Source organism: Solanum lycopersicum, chromosome 5 (assembly GCF_036512215.1).
Source record: "Solanum lycopersicum chromosome 5, SLM_r2.1".
NCBI lineage: Eukaryota > Viridiplantae > Streptophyta > Magnoliopsida > Solanales > Solanaceae > Solanum > Solanum lycopersicum.
Genome location: NC_090804.1, coordinates 65,797,115 through 65,818,937, shown reverse-complemented (window position 1 = coordinate 65,818,937; position 21,823 = coordinate 65,797,115). Strand labels below are relative to the sequence as shown.

At 30.9% G+C, this 21,823-nt stretch overlaps 3 protein-coding genes across 4 annotated transcripts; 1 reads left to right on the top strand and 2 right to left on the bottom strand.

Moving 5' to 3' along the window:
- Positions 1–1,082: 1,082 nt before the first annotated feature.
- Positions 1,083–1,523, bottom strand: LOC138348984 (uncharacterized). The gene is made up of 2 exons (XM_069298611.1): positions 1,296–1,523; positions 1,083–1,214 (listed from the first exon to the last, which is right to left on the bottom strand). The coding sequence occupies exons 1-2, from the start codon at positions 1,521–1,523 to the stop codon at positions 1,083–1,085; spliced, it is 360 nt and encodes a 119-aa protein (XP_069154712.1).
- Positions 1,524–14,885: 13,362 nt separating this feature from the next.
- On the top strand, positions 14,886–18,565 carry CIPK2 (CBL-interacting protein kinase). Of its 2 annotated transcripts, XM_010322987.4 has the most exons (2): positions 14,886–15,183; positions 16,727–18,565. In XM_010322987.4, the coding sequence occupies exon 2, from the start codon at positions 17,060–17,062 to the stop codon at positions 18,380–18,382; it is 1,323 nt and encodes a 440-aa protein (XP_010321289.1). In that variant the 5' UTR covers positions 14,886–15,183; positions 16,727–17,059; the 3' UTR covers positions 18,383–18,565. The 2 variants fall into 2 exon arrangements, with proteins under 2 accessions (XP_010321289.1, NP_001265903.1); NM_001278974.1 differs by lacking the exon at positions 14,886–15,183 and having other exon boundaries at positions 17,060–18,451.
- A 531-nt stretch (positions 18,566–19,096) lies between these two features.
- Positions 19,097–21,412, bottom strand: LOC101252990 (extensin-1-like). Its single transcript, XM_069297584.1, has one exon. The coding sequence runs from the start codon at positions 21,190–21,192 to the stop codon at positions 19,300–19,302; it is 1,893 nt and encodes a 630-aa protein (XP_069153685.1). The 5' UTR covers positions 21,193–21,412; the 3' UTR covers positions 19,097–19,299.
- Between the last annotated feature and the right edge of the window lie 411 nt (positions 21,413–21,823).

The following is a 21,823-nucleotide window of genomic DNA, read 5'->3' as shown; positions in this document are numbered from 1 at the left end:
AAAGCTTCAGGACATTCTCAATCTACCAATTGTACCTTACTCGTAATCAAACAAGTTCGTATAACACTTCCTTATACAATCCGAATCTTCCACTATTTTTCGTAACCAAACAACAACCAATCAAGGAATAATAAGAGTAAATAAAGAAACCTAAAAGTGTAGCCAGGCTACTATTAATTTAACAAAGGTACGCTTGGCATATATAAGAACCTTGGAATGGAACAAGAGTCCTCGCATTATTACTTCGTCTCCGCCCTCAATATGACCCTCAAATCTCTCCCTAAAACTACACTAACTACAACAATTATAATTTCAATATTAACAAAGTAACAGCAAGCTCCAACTACAAAGAAAAGGCAGAACAAAATTATATCTGGCTACTATATTTCAATTAACTATCATATATAACCCTTTCAGTGATTAGCTACTTACTACTACTAATTAATTAAATAGCCTCCTAATCCTTGCCTCAATTAATAATAATCATTAGTTATCAATTGATTCAACAAATTGTGCCTCCAAAAATCCCCAAAAAACCCCACACTTACGCTACATTCACTGCCAAGTTTAGATAACTTCCAATTCCTTAACAACTTAACTAATATAATACTAATTTATCTTTTGAGACTAGCAATTTAATCATACAAGGCCAAAAACAAAAATTTTCATCAACTCACCTGCAATCTGATGAGTTGTCCACGTCTTCGTCGGTAGTTTCTGTGCCCTTTTTTCCTTTCTAATCTATTTATACTTAAGTATTAAAAGTGGCTAATTCCACTAACTTAATTTAATTACATGGTTCAAGTATAAAATTGATTAAATGAATTATGGATTTGTCCCACTAACTATTAACTAGATTAATTCTTCACTAAAATTTTTATCAACTAAATATTCTTAGTTTCGAATAGTTTAAAAATACCTCTTTAAATTTTCAAAAGGAGTCAAACTAGTCCTAGTTCTCAAAATGACCTAGCGGATCGTTACATCACCTACCACTTAAACAAAAGTTCGTTCTCGAACGGGAAAAGAAAAGGGCTAACCTGAACGCTAAAAAGATGAGGATATTTACTCCTCATGTCTGACTATGTCTCCCATGTAGCCTCCTCCACTGGACGATGCTTCCACTGAACCTTTACTGAAGCAATCTCTTTGGACCTTAGTTTCCGAATTTTTCTATCCAAAATGGTGATTGGCTCTTCCTCAAAAGTCAAATTCTGATCAAGTAACACTGAATCTCATTGAATCACATGATCACCACCCTGATGATACTTCTTAAGCATTGAAATATGAAATACAGGATGGACACCTGACAACCCAGATGGCAAAGCCAACTGATATGCCACCTCACCAATACGCTCCACAACCTCGAAAGGACCAATGTACCTTGGACTCAACTTGCCCTTCTTTCCAAATCTCATCACACCCTTCATGGGTGAAACCTTAAGTAAAACCCTTTCTCCAACCATAAATTCCAAATCACGAACCTTCCTATCTGCGTAACTCTTTTGCATGCTTTGAGCCATGAGAAGTCTATCTTGGATCAACTTGACCTTGTCCAAGGACTCCCTCAACAAATCGTACCCCAAAGTCTAACCTCAAATGCGTCAAACCAACCAATTGGAGATCGACATCTCCTACCATACAAAGCCTCAAAAATATTTTTCTATATTTTTAGTAGTGTTTTATTTGTAAAGTTTTTATCAATGAATATTATAAAAAACAAAAAATCAAGTGTTTTAAACTAACTAATTTTTTGTGGGAGGAATGGTGGAATGATCAATATTTTTTCTCTAAATCTTACGTTGACTATTACGTATTTTTATATGTAAATACTGAAGTGTGTGTTTTATAAATGTATATTTGTAAATATTCACCGAAGTGTGTGATTCATAACTTAAAATTTGTATGTATTGATGTCGTCTTCATAAACGTCAACGTTTGATACTCTTTGATACTCTTTCTAAGAGAGTATTTTTTGGTTGAATGGTCAACCTGTCTCAAACCTTGACCCGCTTAGGATTGAGTTAGATTGCTATTTTATAGACCCTTTAATTAAAAAGGTCAACCCGTATCAACCCATTTAACTCTCTAGTCCGTTAGAATTGAGTTGAGTTGGGTTGAGCCAGCCCATTTTGACATTTTTATTAAGAACTATCATAAATACATTCTTACCCTTTTAAGGTATATAGAGTACTATATAATGTAAACCTCAAAAACTTGAGCCTCATTCAGTGTGAATTTCATTTCTTTAACTTAGAAAATAACGAGTCAATTTTAAACCCTAAAACATATCCGCCGCTCTCTACAAAATCTTCTGGCCTTTCCGAACTCCTACACAGGGGGGTCAGATCTGGGAGTAAGCTCTCTTTCATGGGCAATTTACTAAAGAGTTTAGATCTCTAATTATGTCTATGTCTGAGTTGCTGCCATACTCAAAGGCGAGGGGCTCCATAAGTGGATGTGATTGGCTCCAGAGGAGAGGGGAGGCAAATCGATCGGAACAAATCAACAATTCTCTTAATCAAGTAAGTAATTCGCTTAATTTTTTTTATTTATTTCCATCTTTATATATTTCAAAAGGTTGTTAGCTTGATTTTTTGCGAGTCATTTTTTTATATACGTTTATTTTTTCTAATTGCTATTTGCATTATATGTTAATGTTTTTATTTAGATGTTGTATATTCTTTTTTTGGTAGTTTTTTAAATTGCTAGAGATGATTTGGTGGGAGATTTGTTAAAGTTATAAGTTTTTTATGTTGGAAATCAATAGATCATAACTTTAATTTAAGTATCCATTTCTTGATTATTATTATTATTTTATCATAATTGTACAAAAGAATTGAAAGTTTGTTATTTTCTATAGTCAATCAAGTGTTTTTTTTAAAAAAAGTTATTGTGATTGATTGTACTTTATTTATATATATATAGAGAGAGAGAGAGAGACAGTGAGAGAGAGAGAGTAAGCTATTTAATTATTTTTTAGATTAGCATATATTAGATTTACTTATGGTGTATTTTGTCTTTAATAAAATATTTTTTAAAGTTTATATTAGTTATCTTAATGTGTTCGATACATAATTAAAAAATATTGTGAGTTCAACAAATAGTATGAAGATAAGTACTATATATTTGTTTTTGTTATAATGTTCTCATACTTTAATTAACATTACAAAAAAAAGTATTGTCAAACTTAGATATCTATATGAAACTAAAGTAAAGATATTTCTACTAATAAAATTAGTCCTAGATCCTTATAAAAGTAGTTGTGGTGGTGATTTGAAACTTGAACATATTAATTAATGTTGAAAGTTATATCATCAAGTAAAGTCATTATCTCGTCATCATTTAAGTTCAACAACTCAGAAAATGAATGACTCTTTGGAATGCCAAATGAGCCATCAACATTGTTCTCCTGCACTCACTGAGGAATAATCGTTGAAGGGTCTATTTGTGGTGTCGTTGGAGGAAATTAACACTAAATTTAGTCTTTATCTAATTTAGTGTTTCCTCCCACGGCATCACAAATCGACTCTTCGACGAATATCCCTCAGTGAGTGCATCAATGCCAATGGAGGTTAATGGTTCGTTTGACATTTCACGGAGTCCTTCATTTTCTGAGTTGGTGATCTTGAATTATGATTAGGTGATAACATTACATAATAATATATCTTTCGACATTAAAATGTTCAAGATCCAAATCACCACCACACCTACTTATATGGATCTAAAATTTATTATAAGTAGAAATGTTTGTGCTTTGGTTTCACATAGATTTCTAAGCATGACAGTAGTATTTTTTTGTGTAATATTAATTAAAATATGAAAACATTATAATAAACACAAAATATACCGTACTTGTTTTCATTGTTTTTCCTGTCAATTCTTTCTCTCTTTCTTAAATTCCTTCTTTCTTTTCTCGATAATTTCATAAATAAAACTTATTAAACAAATTTTTATCGAAATTTTTCTCAACTAGTTAATTTTCGATAAGACGTAAATTATTTTTAATTCATTTTGAACTTTGGCCATTTTCAAAAAGTCACTCATTATTTGCATTATTGAACTCCACGTGTCTACTTACAAGCAAGTTAATTAAATAGAATGAATATATTATTATATAATAACAAATAAATTAATTAATTGTACCTTATATTCTTACGCTTAAATTAAGAGCTAATTAAGCTAGGCTAATAGTATCCCCTATTTATTATTCTTGAATAAAATGCATGTGTTTTTATTATATGCTTTATTTCTTGGTATTGATATTAGTTTTTATATTGTAGGGAGTACTACTTTGTGAAGGACACATGACATGGATGTAATAAACTTGAAGGTATTTATAAAATATTGGAATTTCATGTTATTTTGATTTTCTTATTTTTATATTTATATTGAAATACTGAATAATTTGAATTCTCATTATTATACAAGATTAAGATTAAGTTAAGAGAGAATCATTTTTTTAAATTTTTTTATATATATTTAAATCGAATTATCTGATTAAAGAAATAAAAGAATAATCCTCATCGGTGTAATTCATTAGTGGTGGAAGGGAATTTATCTAAATCTATAAACTTATTTTCTATTTTTTTTTATGTTTATATAATAAATATTGAATCTTTAGTGAAAAGCTTTGGGTGGTATCGATGGGGTGGTTGGTAAAATTTATATAAAAAAACACACTTGATCATGAAATCTATAAAGAATTTTTTTTACAGTTTTAGTGTATGAATAAAAATATTTTATTCGATATAAATTAGTTTTAGAATTTAATAATCTCTTCCGCTGTAAATTCGACACACTAATTATTTTAGTTGAAATCCTATCGAAGGAGAGTATTATACGTAAAAACTCAAATATTAAGACTAAAAAATATTTGTTGATGTGATAATCAAAGCAGTAAAATAAGATAATAAAGGACAATACAAAATTTGTTTCAATACCAAATAACTAGTCATTAAGAATATTCAACATTAATTAAATCATTTATTTGGACTAAAAATATTCAAAGATGATTGATATTTATTAATCATAGCTAATAAAGGATAAATAATATGTTATGATATTTTTTAACCATGGCTAATAAAGGATAAAAATAATACAAAAAAAGAAAATGTTAAAAATATGTTTAGTCCGTGTGAAATAAATAAAAATGTCCTCCTTTTAATTTTTATAGTTTGGCAAAAAATAGTCTTGCTGTCAATTTTGAGTTCAAAAATGACACATATACTAATTACTAAATGCCACAAAAATGCTCTTCCAACTAAATATATGTTTTTTTAAAACATATTTTTCCCTAATTAAAATATTATCAAAGAACCATATTACTGTTTTTTTAATAAAAGAAATTATTTCAAAAAATGAAAATGTAGATATTATTTTTTCCTTCCGAATCTCATTTTGTCAATGAGTATAAAATAATTCCATGTACCCTTTCAACAGACTTTATATTTTATATATAAGATTATAGTATATCAATATTAATTTTTATTTATATAACGATAAAAAATGATTATAATAAAAAAAGAAACATTTATTTTATTTTATTTTAAATTGAAGTTGGATAAACATTTACCAATTTTTTAAAAAAATATTAGAAAAAGAATGTGTTAAGAAAATGAGTATTTTTGACTTTTTAAATAACCATAAGGGCATTTTGAATCAAACTGACGACAAAGACAATTTGAACCAAACCATAATGGAGGACATTTTTATTCATTTTATATAGTTTAAACATATTTTTAACTTTTTCTATTTATATTTATTCTCGATCCTTTACTAATCATGATTAATAAACATTACAACATATTCTTTATCTTTTACTAACTATGATTAATAAAATCAATCACCATTGAATATTTCAAGAGTCTCAATAAAAATGTCTTTGTTATGGATATTTGATATTGTTGTTGAATATTTCAAGAGTCTCAATAAAAATGTCTTAGTTAGTTTATGTGCTTTGAATTTATAGTACAAAAATATATTATATTTTAAAAATACATTTATATCACATGAAATATATATATACTTCACACTTTAAAACAATTTTCTATAGATTTCGTGATCAAATATTTCTCCTTAAGATTTACCCTAAGGGTGTGTTTGTGCCGGGGAGGGGGGGGAGGGTTGAAAAAAATAAAAAATTGAAATTAAAAATGTTTTTTCGAAAACAAACTTATTTTTTTCTCCCGGAGGGGGGGGGGGGATGTTAGGGGGTGGAGGGGTATCGAAGGTAAGAGTGAAAAAATAAAATTTTGAGATTGAAAATATCTTTTAAAAACAAACTCAATTTTTTTTTTTTGGGGGGGGGGGGGGGGGGTTGAGTGGGGGGTCATGTGTAGGAGTGAAAAGATGAAAATTTTAAATTAAAAACATTTTTTAAAAAAACAAAATTAAAAAAAATTGTGTGGGAGTAGGGGGTGGGTGGGTCAAGGGTATGAGTAAAAATGAAATTTTGAAGTTGAAAATATTTTTTTAAAATAAACCCAATTTTTTTTAGGGATTGGGGGGAGGAGGGGGGGAGGGGCAGAGTCGCAGGTAAGGAGGGTGAAAAAAATTGTAAATTAAAAATATTTTTTTAAAAACAAATACAATTTTTTGGGGAGGGGGATGGGGGCAAGTGGTGGGTGGGTCCCGGATAGGGGGCGTGCGGTGAAAAATTAAAAATTTGAAATATTTTTTAGAAACAAGTTAGTTTTTTCGGAGGTGGGGTTGGGTGTTGGGGGGTCCTGTTAGAGACGAGTAGGGGGGGGGGGGAATAAATTTTAAAAATAGAAAATATTTTCTACGATAATTTTTAAATATATTTTTTCAACAAAAATGTAATTTGAAGTTGGAGGAAAGTTTTGAAAAATGTTTTTTTTTATAATTTTTAAAGGAAAGTCAGTTTTCTTAATTTTGAGGAAAATGAGTTCATTTGGAAAACATCTTACCAATCTTTTAGCCCAACCAAACATGAAAAAATTGAAAAATATTTTTCAAATAATATTTTCCTTATACCAATCTCACTCTTAGACTTTTCAAATGAATTATTTTATTAAATTACCCTTTGGAAACATTGTTGGAACTTTCCAACTTGTTTACATTTTTAAAAACTATTAACTGTAAGGATACAATGAGAAATATTTAATTAATTTTGTCTTGATTTTATATATTCATAAGTAATTTGGGATAACCATTTTTTATAATGTGAAAAATTAATATGGAAAAAAACATTATATATTTCTACGATAACAAGGATTGAGGCCTCTAACTTTTCACCATAACTCATAGTTTCATGTTGAACTTAATACTATAATAAATAGGATCGTAGGGTAATAATCTATTGAATCTTCGAAAATTAGGTTTACCAGATTGGGCACATTGATATTGGTAGTAGCAAATATAAGACATAAAAAAATGAATTTTCATATATCCAAAATTCATGACCCTGAATAGGATATCCAATTCAAAATTCATAAATTTTAAAACTAACATTCGAATTTAATTCATAATCCAAAAATTAAAATCAAATAAGCAAACAATTTAAATTTCGAGTTGCGCTAGAATTTGTCCACCCCTAGTTGAAGGAATGACTATATATAAGGAAGTCTATAAATAAAATCTCTTACTCCATCCGTTCAAAATACTTATCATGTTTCAGTTTTACTATTAAACTATTTACATGAAGTATGATTAGTATTTTAAAACAAATATTTTATTATTGTATTTATATAAAAGAACAATAACTTGAATTATTTTTTGTATAATTTTTAAATTCTTAAATCATAATTTAAAAAATGTCAACTCAATAAAATTCAATTAGTTGGAAAAAAAAATAATCAAATTGAATACTCTCAAAATACGAAATCTAACAACTAATATGATGTGGAGACTATTTGAAGGGTCATTAAAGGGTTCACTAATAGGATTCCCTTTTCTTTGGGAATTTTTACTCTTTATAGTTGTTCATCTAAATAAAAGTCGATAAGTATATACATATTATTTTCTCCTAAGATTATTTAAAATCGAACATTATTGATTATCCAACCGCAAAACTAACTTATTTAAATTAGGTAATTTGACTAATAATTATTGAACAAATTAAAGTTTTATAATTAGTGGTTTATTGATGCTGGGAGCATTACTAACTTCCTTGTTGGGTAAACTATTTAACCCTATAAAACTAGAGCTGTCAAAATAAGTTTGGCCTGTTAGACTGATTCAATCCAACCCTTGAATTAAGTGGGATTGTACCTAATTTTTTTTACCTATTTAGGAACGAGACTTTTTAGCTCAGCGTCATTTGACTCGCTAGCCTCGTAGGTCTAATCCGCAAGTCCTAGAGGCTAGCCCGTGGGCGTTGAATATTTAAAAACATTTTTTTTCTATATATTTCTAGTAGTGTTTTATTAGTAAAGTTTTTATCAATAAATATCTTTTTTTTTAAAAATCATGTGTTTTAAACTAGCTAGTTTTTTTGTGGGAGGAATGTTGGAATGATCAATATTTCTCCACTAAATCTTACGTTGACTATTATATATTTTTTTATGTAAATACTAAAGTATGTGATTCATAAATGTATTTGTAAGTATTCACCGAAGTGTTGTATGTATTAATGTTGTGTTCATTAACGTCAATGTTCAATACTCTTAGATGCTCTTTCTAAGAGAGCAATATTGTCCTTTTTTTGGTTGAAGGCCAACCCGTCCCAACCTGTGGCCCGCTAAGGGCTGGGTTAGGCTGATATTTTATAGGCTCTTTGATTAAAAGGGACAACCCGTCCCTGCCTATTTAACTATCTAGCCCGTTAGGGTTAAGTTGGGCCAACCCATTTTGATAATTTTATAAAGAGCTATCATAAATACATTCTTACTCTTTTAGGTATATAAAGTACTATATAATGTAAACCTCAAAAATTTGAGCCTCACTCAGTGTGAAGTTCATTTCTTTAACTTAGAAAATAACGAGTCAATTTTAAACCCTAAAACATATCCGCCGCTCTCTACAAAATCTTCTGGCCTTTCCGAACTCCTACACAGGGGGTCAGATCTGGGAGTAAGCTCTCTTTCATGGGCAATTTACTCAAGAGTTTAGGTCTCTAATTATGTCTATGTCTGAGTTGCTGCCGTACTCAAAGGCGAGGATGTGATCGGCCCCAGAGGAGAGGGAGGCAAATCGATCGGAACAAATCAACAATTTCTCTTAATCAGGTAAGTAATTCGCTCAATTTTTTTTTATTTCCATCTTTATATATTTCAAAAGGTTGTTAGCTTGATTTCTTTGTGAGTCATTTTTTATATGTTTATTTTTTCTAATTGCTATTTGCATTATATGTTAATGTTTTTATTTAGATGTTGTATATTTTTTTTTGGTAGTTTCTTAAATTGCTAGAGATGATTTGGTGAGAGATTTGTTAAAGTTATAAGTTTTTTATATTGGAAATCAATAGATCATAACTTTAATTTAAGTATCCATTTCTTGATTATTATTATTATTATTTTATCATAATTGCACAAAAGAATTGAAAGTTATTATTTTCTCTAGTCAATCAAGTTTTTTTTAAAAAAAAAAGTTATTATGATTATATATATATGAGCTTTCATATACGGATTATCGTCCAAGTTTAGAAGTTTAAATTTCAAAATTTCAATTGTGCCACTAGGAGGTATCAAACGAGAGTGTTGGGATGGATTTGAACATGTCAAAATGAGTCTTTTTTTTATAACAGTCAAAATGAATTGAGTTCATAAATAGTTGTTTCGTTGGACCACTTAAATATAATTTGAGTTGAAATAAGCTAACCATTTTTACTAAGTTTTAAATTTAAAGTTTGTTTTCATATTATTTGTTTGAGTACCTAATATTTTTTTTCCTTTTACCTTATGACTCCACAAATCATATCATATAAACATTGACTTTGTTAAAATTATTTAGATAAAATTTCTCATTAGTTCATCTGAGTTATATATTAGTTAATTTTAAAATCGATTAAACTAAACAAGTCAAAATGAGCATAATTAATGAAACATGTGGTTGTTACTTGTTAATATGTCAATATCTAATTGAATCACGCGAATTTTAAATTTATGATTTAGTTTTATCATCTCTGCGAGGCACATGAATTGAGACTAGAAGAATATACATCATATAATATACATATTGTATACATAATAAATGTGTAATTTTATATAGGAGCCCAAGTTACATATTTAACCGATAAATCATAATATAAACTTATGTCATTTTAAATCTCCTCAATTATATAGGTCCCATAAGACTTCTTTGTACTATCATATTATTAGACCTAAATCTTGCTTAAAGAGAAACCAAATCTTTCACAAACCTTCACTCTCATGTCAATATAATTTAGTATATAGAGTAAGCTATTTAATTTATTTTTAGATTAGCATATATTTGACTTACTTAGGGTGTATTTGTCTTTTAAAAAATATTTTTCAAAACTTATAAGTAAATTCTTACTTATCTTAATGTGTTCGGTACATGAACAAAAAAATAATTGTGATTTTCAACAAATAATATGAAGACAAGTACTATATATTTTGTGTTTATTATAATGTTCTTATACTTTAATTAACATTACACAAAAAAGTATTGCCAAGCTTAGAAATGTATATGAAATCAAAGTAAAGACATATAATTAATCCTAGATCCTTATATAAGTAGTTGTGGTGATAATTTGAATCTTGAACATATTAATTAATGTCGAAAGTTATTTCATCAAGTAAAGTCATTATCTCATCATCAGTTAAGCTCAACAACTCAGAAAATGAAGAATTATGTGAATGCTATTTGAACCATACATTGTTCTCCTGCACTCATTGAGGGGATAATCGTCGAAGAGTATGTTTGTGGTGTTGTTGGAGGAAATTAACACTAAATTTAGTCCTTGTCTAATTTAGTGTTTCCTCCAACGGCACCACAAGTCGACCCTTTGACGAATATCCCCTCAATGAGTGCATCAGTGACAATGGAGGTTAATGACTCATTTAACATTTCACATAGTCCTTCATTTTTTGAGTTGATGAGCTTGACTTATGGTGAGATGATAACTTTACTTGATAATATGTTTTTCGACATTAAAATGTTCAAAATTCAAATCACCACCACACATGCTTACAAGGATCTAGGATTAATTATTAGTAATAATATTTGTTTGTACTTTGATTTCAAATAGATTTCTGAGCATGAGAGTAATATTTTTTTAATGCAATATCAATTAAAATATAAAACATTATAATAAACCACTTCTTTCCTTTCTCAAAGCCACCCCACCCTATATACATGTAGCTTTTGACATCATTGAGAGTTTTCACTCTTTTGAAAATATTATTTCAAAAAATTCTTTGGACATTAGTAAAATTGCAAAAAGAAAATATTTTCTCAATTAAATCACTCACAAAGTTAAAAAATAACATCTATTTTGTTCAAACACTATTTTCAAAATTAAAAAAAGAGCTACTACGTTTTCTTCTTTTTAAATTCTATCGTTCTTGAACTCAAAAGCTAGCCCACTTATCATAAAATATAATACACTAACTAAAAAAAAATTAGAAATTAGTTATAGATTTTGTGTACGAACAAAAATTAACTAATTTATCACGATGTTCGTAACAAAAATTTTATCGTGCGCTATGGGATGACCGGAGAAGTATTTCGAGAACTGAAAAGGAATTTGTGTTATGTGGAGGCAAATCACATAGACTTGGCTATTTTTTTTGTCTTGAAATTTTTGTCGTTGTTATTCGTTGTATTGTATTATATCATTAGTTAAATATTATATTTGTTTTAATGGTTAATTAAATTTTGCTATACCGTATGGTTAGGTAACGACGATAAATTTTATTTTAGGTAAAAATTGACTTGGGGTGATCGCGTCACTGAATACCTTAATATTTTATTATCATTTTGTCTTTACTTATTATTCAATAATTCTATTTTAATTCTTTACCCTAACTTTTTATAATAGATCTATCAATTAACTACTATACCTTTTTTTTTTAATGATTATTGTTCAAATTGTTTTATGTGAAAACGGAGGGTAAATGTACAACATATCCAAACGTTATAACAATACGATACAATATAACAATAGTACAATACGATATTGTTATATAAATTTTATCATCTCATATTATTTAAATCCTTTTTTAGGTAACAATAACAAAACTCATTATATGTAATGATTGGTTTGGTATTTTCAAGTTGTTACTTTAATATTTTCTTCTTATTTTGTGTTTATTTATTACTTAATAATTTTATTTTATCTTTTAGCCACTTTTTCACTGTTGTTCTACCTCGTGCCTTGGTTTTTCTTGTAAGTTTATCATTAAATTATGGACGCATGACATTATATAAAGACGGAGAATAATACTATTTATATATACACAAAATTTTGACATCCTTTTTTAGTTCACATCTTGACAACTTCCTATTTAACCACAGAAAAAGGAATTTAAAAAAAAAAACTTTTTCCTAATTGTCCAATCTTTCAAGGTTTGATTAATCTCTAATTACATCAATAATTTTACTACTTGTAATTTTTTTGTCAAATTTTATTTCAAACTCAACAAATTAAATTTAGCTGTATGTGCTCATAATTACCATAATTGATGTCTTCTTCTTCAGCACCATACAAAATTGAATTGCGCAAAAATAAAAAGAAAACCAAATTAAAATAATTAGTGGTCCATGTTTCGAACAAATAATAAATAGACAACTATATTTAGGCCAACTATGTCTGCCTTGGAAACTTAAAAAGACAATTTGTTTTTATCCACATATTGAAATAAGAAAAATTGTAATTTATAAATAATACTCTCTCCGTTCAGTATTGTTTGTCATGATTTCTATTTTTAGAGTTAAACTATAAAAATTTTGACTAACATTTTAAGGTGCATATTTTCATATTATTAATATGCAAAAAATTGTAATTTATAGTACTTTTCATATAATTTTAGAATATCTAATTTTTTTGTTTAAAATATTGAATTAATGTGATCTAATTTACCTTTGAAAATTAGTCAAATTGACATTTGATAAGTGTAACATGACAAATATTTTCGAATAGAGGGAGTATTTTTTATTTTTGTATAATTTTCTATTGTGTTAATTGCGGCCTTTCAATTTGACATTTCAGTTTGTTCGTTTTTTTTTTTTAAAATTAAGGACATAATTTAAGAGTCGACTTCATGTTTTATAGCTCTAAAATTTCTTTATGTTAAGATATACCTCAGCATGCAAGGTTTATGTTAAAGACGCGATTTAGATAAGTCTTCAATATTGCAATCTCATCAATATCATTATAATATTCCGAACATTTACGATGATTCTATTCAATTTATCTCTTTGTTACGAATTATATATGATCAAAAGCACACATTTTTTAGTTACACTAAAGAATGATCTTATTGAACTTTTCAAACAACGCCCTTGAGAATTGCATTACTTGTCTAGATAGAAATATACAGAGATCGAAGAATAAAATAGAATGTTAAACTTAGTAAATAGTTGAGGTAGTTTTCTTATCACTATTGTTGTTAAAACTCTTTGATTTTAATGTTAATTGTTGTTTCTTTCGTTAGAAAAAATAATATGAAGTATAAATTGAAGAAAAAATCGCTTTGAGTTGTGCAATCATTTTTTTAAAAGGAATGTCGCTCATACACATATAGGATAAATACAATCAATTTTACTATTCAAGGATACAACAAAGTCCTTTGTGTATGCATGTACGTTCTTTTTTAGACTACTTCTTCTTGAGAGTCTTTATATTTATAGAACTTAAAAAATGACTCTTCATAAGAGTCACGTTTTTTTGTGAATGTATGACTTTTCATAAGATTTATGTTTTTTTATGAACAAGTGACTATTAATAAAGGCCACTTCCATAAACAAATGTATGTTCAATACAAAGACTTCTATATATTACAAAACATCCAACAATTGCTTAAGTAGTTATCGTATTATTTATTCTTGCTACTATTATATTCTCATGATTCTCCGATATGCTGTTTAGTTTACACACTTAATCTTTTTGATATTGAATACCGATTAAAAACAACATTTCTATCTTCCTACGATAAGAATAAATCATAATACTACACTAACTACATTATAGTTTCTTGATTTGCCACTTGCTTTTCAATATCCACGTTGAAGCCTGACTAATTAAATTTAGATTTGCGTCGAAAAATTTCTCATTAGAGGTAAAACGTTTCCTACAAAAACAACTTTGTACCAAGAAAATCTACATTTGGGGAGGGGGGAGGAGACAACGGTGGAGCCAAAATTTTGATCAAGTGGTATCAAAATATAAAGAAGCAAAATTACTATAGAAGCCGAAGAGTGTCAACATGTGTATATTAAAAAAAAAATTATGTTTAAATAGATACACTATAATTTTCGACGAAAGGGTGTCAGTCGACACCTTTCAAGTGTATGTAGCTCCGCCACTAAAGGTAAACCACTCCCTACCAAAGGCAATTTGTTATGCAAAAAACTTGAATTCAAAACCTTTTCAATAAAAATGTAAGAATATTTACTATTCCATCACGATTAGACTAATTCTATTACTCCCTTAGTTCGGTATTGTTTGTCATGCTTTTTATTTTTAGAGTCAAACTATAAAAAAAAATGACTAACATTTTAAGATGTATTTTTTCATCATATTAATATACAAAAAAAATTATAATTTATAGTATTTTTCATATAGTTTAAGAATATCTAATTTTTTGTTTAAAATATTGAATCAATGTGATATAATTTACCTTTAAAAGTTAATTAAATTGACTTTTGATAAATATAACATGACAAATAATTTCAAACCGAGAGTAAGTATTATTTTTTGCTTTTGTTATGTCTTGGTAGTCCAAAAGGAATAAACCACTCCTAGATGCTCTTTTGATTCCTTTTTTTTTTTTGTTTTATGAAAACAAATCAGCTCATTTCCCGAGACACCTACCACGTGTCACACACAATTAGGTCTGTGTTTGGTCGATTGTTAGAAGCTTTACCAAATTTATACAAAATTTTCTCTCTCACCAAACAAATAATTTTTCCTCTTTTTAAATCTGTCCTTTTTTTTCTGCAAAAAAAAAAAAATCAGATTATTAATCTCAACCTTTTTCTCTCTGTTTCTCTGCTTCGGATCCATCCGGAAGAGTCCCTTTATTTGGCCAACAGGTATTTTTTCTTGCTTCGGTTAACGAATTCTTAGAGATGGATTCAAAATTTAAAGTTATCATTGAAAAAAAAAAGTTGAAAATGATATTTATATGTTGGAGTTGTGTTTGGATACAAAATGTACTCTGTTATTTTTCGGATTTTGAAATTAAAATAAGTTTATCTTTAATTGTAAATCTATTTTTTTTTTAATTTTATATAGTTTACGAATATATAAATTTCATTTAAAAAAGTTTGAATGAAAATGAAAAATGTCACGTAACATGAAACAGATACAGATGTAGTATTATATATTATCAAGTAATTTTTATTTTGTAATTATTGAGTTCGGTCGAATCAGTAACTTTATTGATTAGATATGCCCATGGTAATTGCATGTTAATTTTGGTCCATTTTGCATATATTCCTAGTGAATTTTGGTGTTGGCTATTGACATGAATGTTTAGGATTGTCAAGGTGCTTGTAGATTTATTGAATATTGCACGGATGCATCAATATTGGCTGTTGGATGCAGGACATTTTTTCTTTTTAATCATGTATTATTGAGTTTTCTAGTAATATTTTTCTCTAGGGTGAAGGGGAGGTTTGGCGTAGCCGATTAAATTATTCTCATGTGATCGGGAGGTTACGGTTTGAGCGGTGGAAATATAGCCTCTTGTAGAATTATAGGGTAAAACTGCGTACAACGTACCTTTGTAGTTTGACCCTTTCTTGGACTCGGTGCATAGTGAGAGCTTAGCGCACTGGGGTTCCGTTTGCCTTTCTCTGGGTTGATTATGTGGGTGGATGGGGTGACAAGGGTCTATCGTTGAGGTCGGTAGAGACAAATCCAGAATTTGAAGTTTATGAATTCTGAACATACCATCGAGCCCATAGATCCTAATACGAATATTGGGTTTTAAGCAAATGATAATGGATTTGTCTGAACTCTACCTATAGCTCCGCGCCTCCGCCCTTGGAGGTAGAGTGTTTCCAAGAAACATTTCTTTGTCTGAATGTTCCTGTGACAATTCACAATATGATCTGAAAGTATCTTTTTTATGTTTCATTAGCTCGTATTGTATATATCGAGTTTCTGCATCTTTTGTTTTGTTTGGTGAGAGTTAAAAAGGGTGATGAAATTTCATTTTCTTTTCCTTGCTTGACGTATACATGTAATAATTGGTATGCAAGTCTAGGGTAATTCGATCTTTGTTGTAGATCCGAATATGAAACGACTATACTAGCTACATTTCTGACCTTGATGAATTAAGTTTGTCCAATGTGATGGAACATGATGCCCCTTTAGTTTGATTTCATAGTTTTTGAGGGGAAAAAAATCATAAATCTGGAACCGTTATCGTTGCTGTTATATTCTTGAGGTAGAGTGTGTCATAAGTTAAAATGTGATATTCATGTTGATATACTTTGCTTTTGCTTTACCACTCCTTTATATCTTTTACTTTCGATTTGCAAATCATTTTTCATAGTCATCGTCTTTTCGTATTGTTAAGCTTATATTGATATTTCTCGACTCTCTCTTTCTTTTTCCTGTTGACGTCAGTGCTTGTGACATTTATGAAAGCAATATAATTGGGATGCAGAAGGATGGGATTGTACGGCAACGATTACCTATTGGAGGTTTCTGAATTTTCATGTGCTTTGGAATTAGTCTGCTTCATCCGTAGTGATCTCAATGATGCAGCTGAGAATAAACTTAACTTCTCGTGCCAGACGAACAGTGAAGCCACAACCCTTAAACATCCCGACATGCTGAAGCACAGTTTTGTTGGAGCCGGGTGAGGTCTGCAACAAGGCCTCTCCTGCCTGTTAAAAAATCGAGTATCATATCAGCAGGAGAAAGTAAGTTTAGTGGTTACAAGAATTGTTGGTTCAAATGGAGAAAAAAGGAAATGTACTGATGGAAAAGTACGATTTGGGGAGATTATTAGGTCAAGGCAACTTTGCTAAGGTTTATTACGGAAGGAATCTTGAAACGGGACAGAGTGTAGCTGTTAAGGTAATTGACAAAGAGAAGGTTATTAAGGCCGGACTGATTGAACAGACGAAGAGAGAGATATCTGTTATGGCACTAGTTGAACATCCAAATGTTCTACAGCTATACGAGGTCATGGCAACTAAATCTAAGATTTATTTAGTCATTGAACATGCCAAAGGCGGTGAGCTTTTCAAAAAGTTGACAAAGGGGAGGCTCAAGGAAAAATTAGCTAGGAAGTACTTTCAGCAATTGATTAGCGCTGTTGAATGTTGCCACAGTCGAGATGTTTATCACCGTGATCTGAAACCAGAAAATGTGCTTCTAGATGAGGATGGAAATCTTAAGGTATCAGACTTTGGATTAAGCGCCTTGGCTGAGTCTAAGAGGCAGGACGGCTTACTCCACACAACATGTGGAACCCCAGCTTACGTTGCACCTGAGGTGATTAGTCGAAAAGGATATGATGGCGCCAAAGCTGATATCTGGTCTTGTGGGGTGATCTTATTTGTTTTGCTAGCCGGTTATCTTCCATTCCAAGACTCAAATCTTATGGAGATTTATAGGAAGATAAAGCAGGCTGAGTTCAAATGTCCTAATTGGTTCCCTCCAGAGGTGCGGAGATTACTTTCTAAAATCCTTGATCCAAACCCTCGTACAAGGATTTCCATCGCAAAGATAAAGGAAAGCTCATGGTTCAAGAAAGGTTTCGAGTCTAGAAACACGGTAACCAAAGTAGAAGAAAAGGAAAAGTTTAGCCTAGACGCCAACGCTACACATAACAGTATCTCTCCCTCAGTTTCAAAGCTAGAGTTGCTAAAACCGACAAATCTAAATGCATTTGATATAATCTCTCTTTCAAGTGGATTTGACTTGTCCGGTTTATTCATAACAAAGGATCAGAAGGAAGACTTGCAGTTCATTTCCGCAAAGCCTACCTCTTCTATCATGTCCAAACTCGAGGAAGTTGGGAGGAATCTTAAGCTGGAAGTAATGAAGAAAGAAGCTGGTTTTATGAGATTAGAGGGATCGAGTGAAGGTAGATACGAGACTTTGTCCATCGATGCTGAAATATCTGAAATTACTCCGTCCTTCCACTTAGTTGAGCTGAAAAAGTCGTATGGTGATAAGGTAGAGTACCAAAAATTGCTGAAACAAGTTATAAGACCTGCTCTTGAGGAAATTGTTTGGGCTTGGCAAGGCGAGCAGCCAGCTAATCGTTAGTAGATGACACTAAGAAGAGCTTCTGATCTCGTAACGTTTACTCTGTAAGTTGATCTCACTTTAGTATCAGCATTTAACGTTCAACTTGTCCGTTTGGTTCTTGTTGTAATTGTCGATTTACTATGTATCAGCCTGTTTAAGGCCATCCGTCTAAGCTTAATAGAGACAACTTGTTTTACTAAATTTTCGAGTTCCTTTGATCTGCTTTCATTGTTGTTATTCATGAGTAATCCTACATTTTACTGGCTTTCTATTGCAAAGGAGACTTGCAGTAAAACGGTGATTTATAATATTTTATTCGTGTTCGTGGCTTCTTGTGTTTCGAAGGAGCAGGTGACTTGTAACATATTTCCAGATGTGTGTTGATTATTATCCTTTTGTTAGGAAATAACATTTGCATAATTTTTTTTTCTTTACAATAACAAAAACTACATACACATCACAATTTCAAAGCAATTTCAGATTTTTACCCCTATTTTTATAGGATAGAGAAGTTGTTTTTGATAGATTTTCGACTCAATACAAATGTATGAACGTAAAGGAAGGTTTAGTTATTTTATTTTTAAAAAACATAAAAACATTCTGAAAAAACTCTGAAGAATCTTATAGAATTGATAATATTTCATTAAAATATTCTTCTTTTGAAAAAAAAGGTAGTTTTGAGAAGCTAAAAGATGACTTTAAAAAGATACATCTCTAATCTGACACATAATATTGAAGAAATAGATTTCTCAATAAATTACATTAAAAAGATCTTGATACAATGAGTCGAATCATAAAATAATGATTTCTGCAAGAATACATATAATTTAGAACTGAAGTAGAAAATTAAATAAAAAAGCTCCGAACAAGATGATTGCAAAGAAGTTAAAAGCCAAGGGAATAATGAAAATTATCGAGGCATGGTGACTTTAAAATCAATAGTAGGTTGGTGGGGGTGGAGGTGAACTACAGGTGGGAGTTTTTTGGTACTTTGCTGGTGGAGGAGGTGAGGCATACGTGGGTGTTTGCTTGTAGTAGTTTGTAACTGGTGGTGGTGGTGAGCTGTAGTACGGTGGAGGGGGTGGCTTATAGTAGACTGGTGACTTCTCGATATACTTTGGAGGAGGTGACTTGTAGTAGACTGGTGACTTCTCAATGTACTTTGGTGGTGGTGGAGAGGATTTGTAATAAGATGGAGATGGTTTGTAGTACGGTGGAGGGGGTGACTTGTAGTAGGTTGGTGACTTCTCAATGTACTTTGGTGGAGGTGGAGGGGATTTATAGTAAGACGGAGACGACTTGTAGTATGGTGGAGGGGGTGACTTGTAGTAGGTTGGTGATTTCTCGACGTACTTTGGTGGAGGTGGAGGGGATTTATAGTAAGACGGAGACGACTTGTAGTATGGTGGAGGGGGTGACTTGTAGTAGGTTGGTGATTTCTCGATGTACTTTGGTGGAGGTGGAGGGGATTTATAGTAAGATGGAGATGGAGGGGATTTATAGTAAGATGGAGATGGCTTGTAGTATGGTGGAGGGGGTGACTTGTAATAGGCTGGTGACTTCTCAATGTATTTTGGAGGAGGTGGAGGGGATTTATAGTAAGACGGAGATGGCTTGTAGTATGGTGGAGGGGGTGACTTGTAGTAGGCTGGTGATTTCTCGACATACTTTGGTGGAGGTGGAGGGGATTTGTAGTAAGATGGAGAAGGTTTGTAGTATGGTGGAGGGGGCGACTTGTAGTAAGCTGGTGATTTCTCGACATACTTTGGTGGAGGTGGAGAGGATTTGTAGTAAGATGGAGATGGCTTGTAGTATGGCGGAGGGGGTGACTTGTAGTAAACTGAAGATTTCTCGACATACTTTGGTGGAGGTGGTGGAGATTTGTAGTAAGATGGAGAAGGCTTGTAGTATGGTGGAGGGGGCGACTTGTAGTAAGCTGGTGATTTCTCGACATACTTTAGTGGAGGTGGTGGAGATTTGTAGTAAGATGGAGAAGGCTTGTAGTATGGTGGAGGGGGCGACTTGTAGTAAGCTGGTGATTTCTCGGCGTACTTTGGTGGAGGTGGAGTGGATTTGTAGTAAGATGGAGATGGTTTGTAGTATGGTGGTGGGGGAGGTGATTTATAGTATGTTGGTGACTTTTTGATGTACTTTGGTGGAGGTGGAGGGGATTTGTAAGATGGAGAAGGTTTGTAGTATGGTGGTGGAGGAGGTGATTTATAGTATGTTGGTGATTTCTCAACGTACTTTGGTGGAGGTGGAGGAGATTTATAAGATGGAGATGGTTTGTAGTACGGTGGAGGAGATGACTTATAGTAAGTTGGTGATTTCTCAATGTATTTTGGTGGTGGAGGTGGAGAAGATTTGTGGTAAGATGGAGATGGTTTGTAGTATGGTACTGAAGGAACATGAGACTTGTAATACTTAATTGGCGATGGGGACTTGTAGTTGTGCTTTGAAGGAGCAGGTGATTTGTAATAGTATGATGAAGAATGTTTATAAGTGACCGTTTCATGACTATTGTACTTTGAAGGAGCAGGCGACTTGTAATAGTGAGATGGAGAATGTTTATATGAATGACTATGGTACTTTGACGGAACAGGCGACTTGTAGTAATGTGATGGATAATGTTCAACATGTTTTATTGGTTTCTCGTAGTAAGAAGAGGGCACTTGATGTTTAGACGGAGAAGGCGACTTGTAGTACTTTGAAGGAGAGGGAGAAGTGTAACCATAAGAGTAATCAGCAACAACAGTGCTGGCTACTAAGCAAATTGCTAAACTAAATGCAAGTAGAGGCCAATGCCCCAATTCACCAAAGCTTCCCATTTTTTTGTATTTTGCAACCAATTCTACTCTTGAAAAGGAAGAACTAAGACTTGTTTTGTGTAGTTAATGACATTTGCTTTTATATAGCAAAATGTAAAACTTTTTTATATGTATGTATTTTTTGTGGAATGGCTTCATGGTAGCCCACTAAGATAATATTAAAGTCAAAATGAGGACTTGTTCTTTGATTACTTTGTGGAAGACATTTTCTTAATGACAAAAAAAAGTAATGGTTAAAAAGATAATCCCCTTGATAAGCATCTCTTTAAGCTAATTAACAAGTTTGCAGATTTGTGTAATTGTGGTGATATATCATATAGTTATGGTTAACCACTAAAACATTAGAAGAAGCTATAGGAGAAAGGATATTTAGACAATTAATTAACATTTTAAGTTTCATTTAGGTGTGTGTTAGGGTATGAAAGACCACTTTTTTCATTTTCGGTTGATGTTTTAGAAAATATTTTTTTTTCTCTAGAAAATCGAGGATCTTAAATGTTTAAGAACAAAACAATCGAATGATAAATGTTTACGGTTGCAATAATCAAATAAAACAAAACAAAAACATTAAAGTATAGTACGTGTTCTCGTGATAAAATGTATTTTTCAAAGCAGGTATCTGATAGAATTA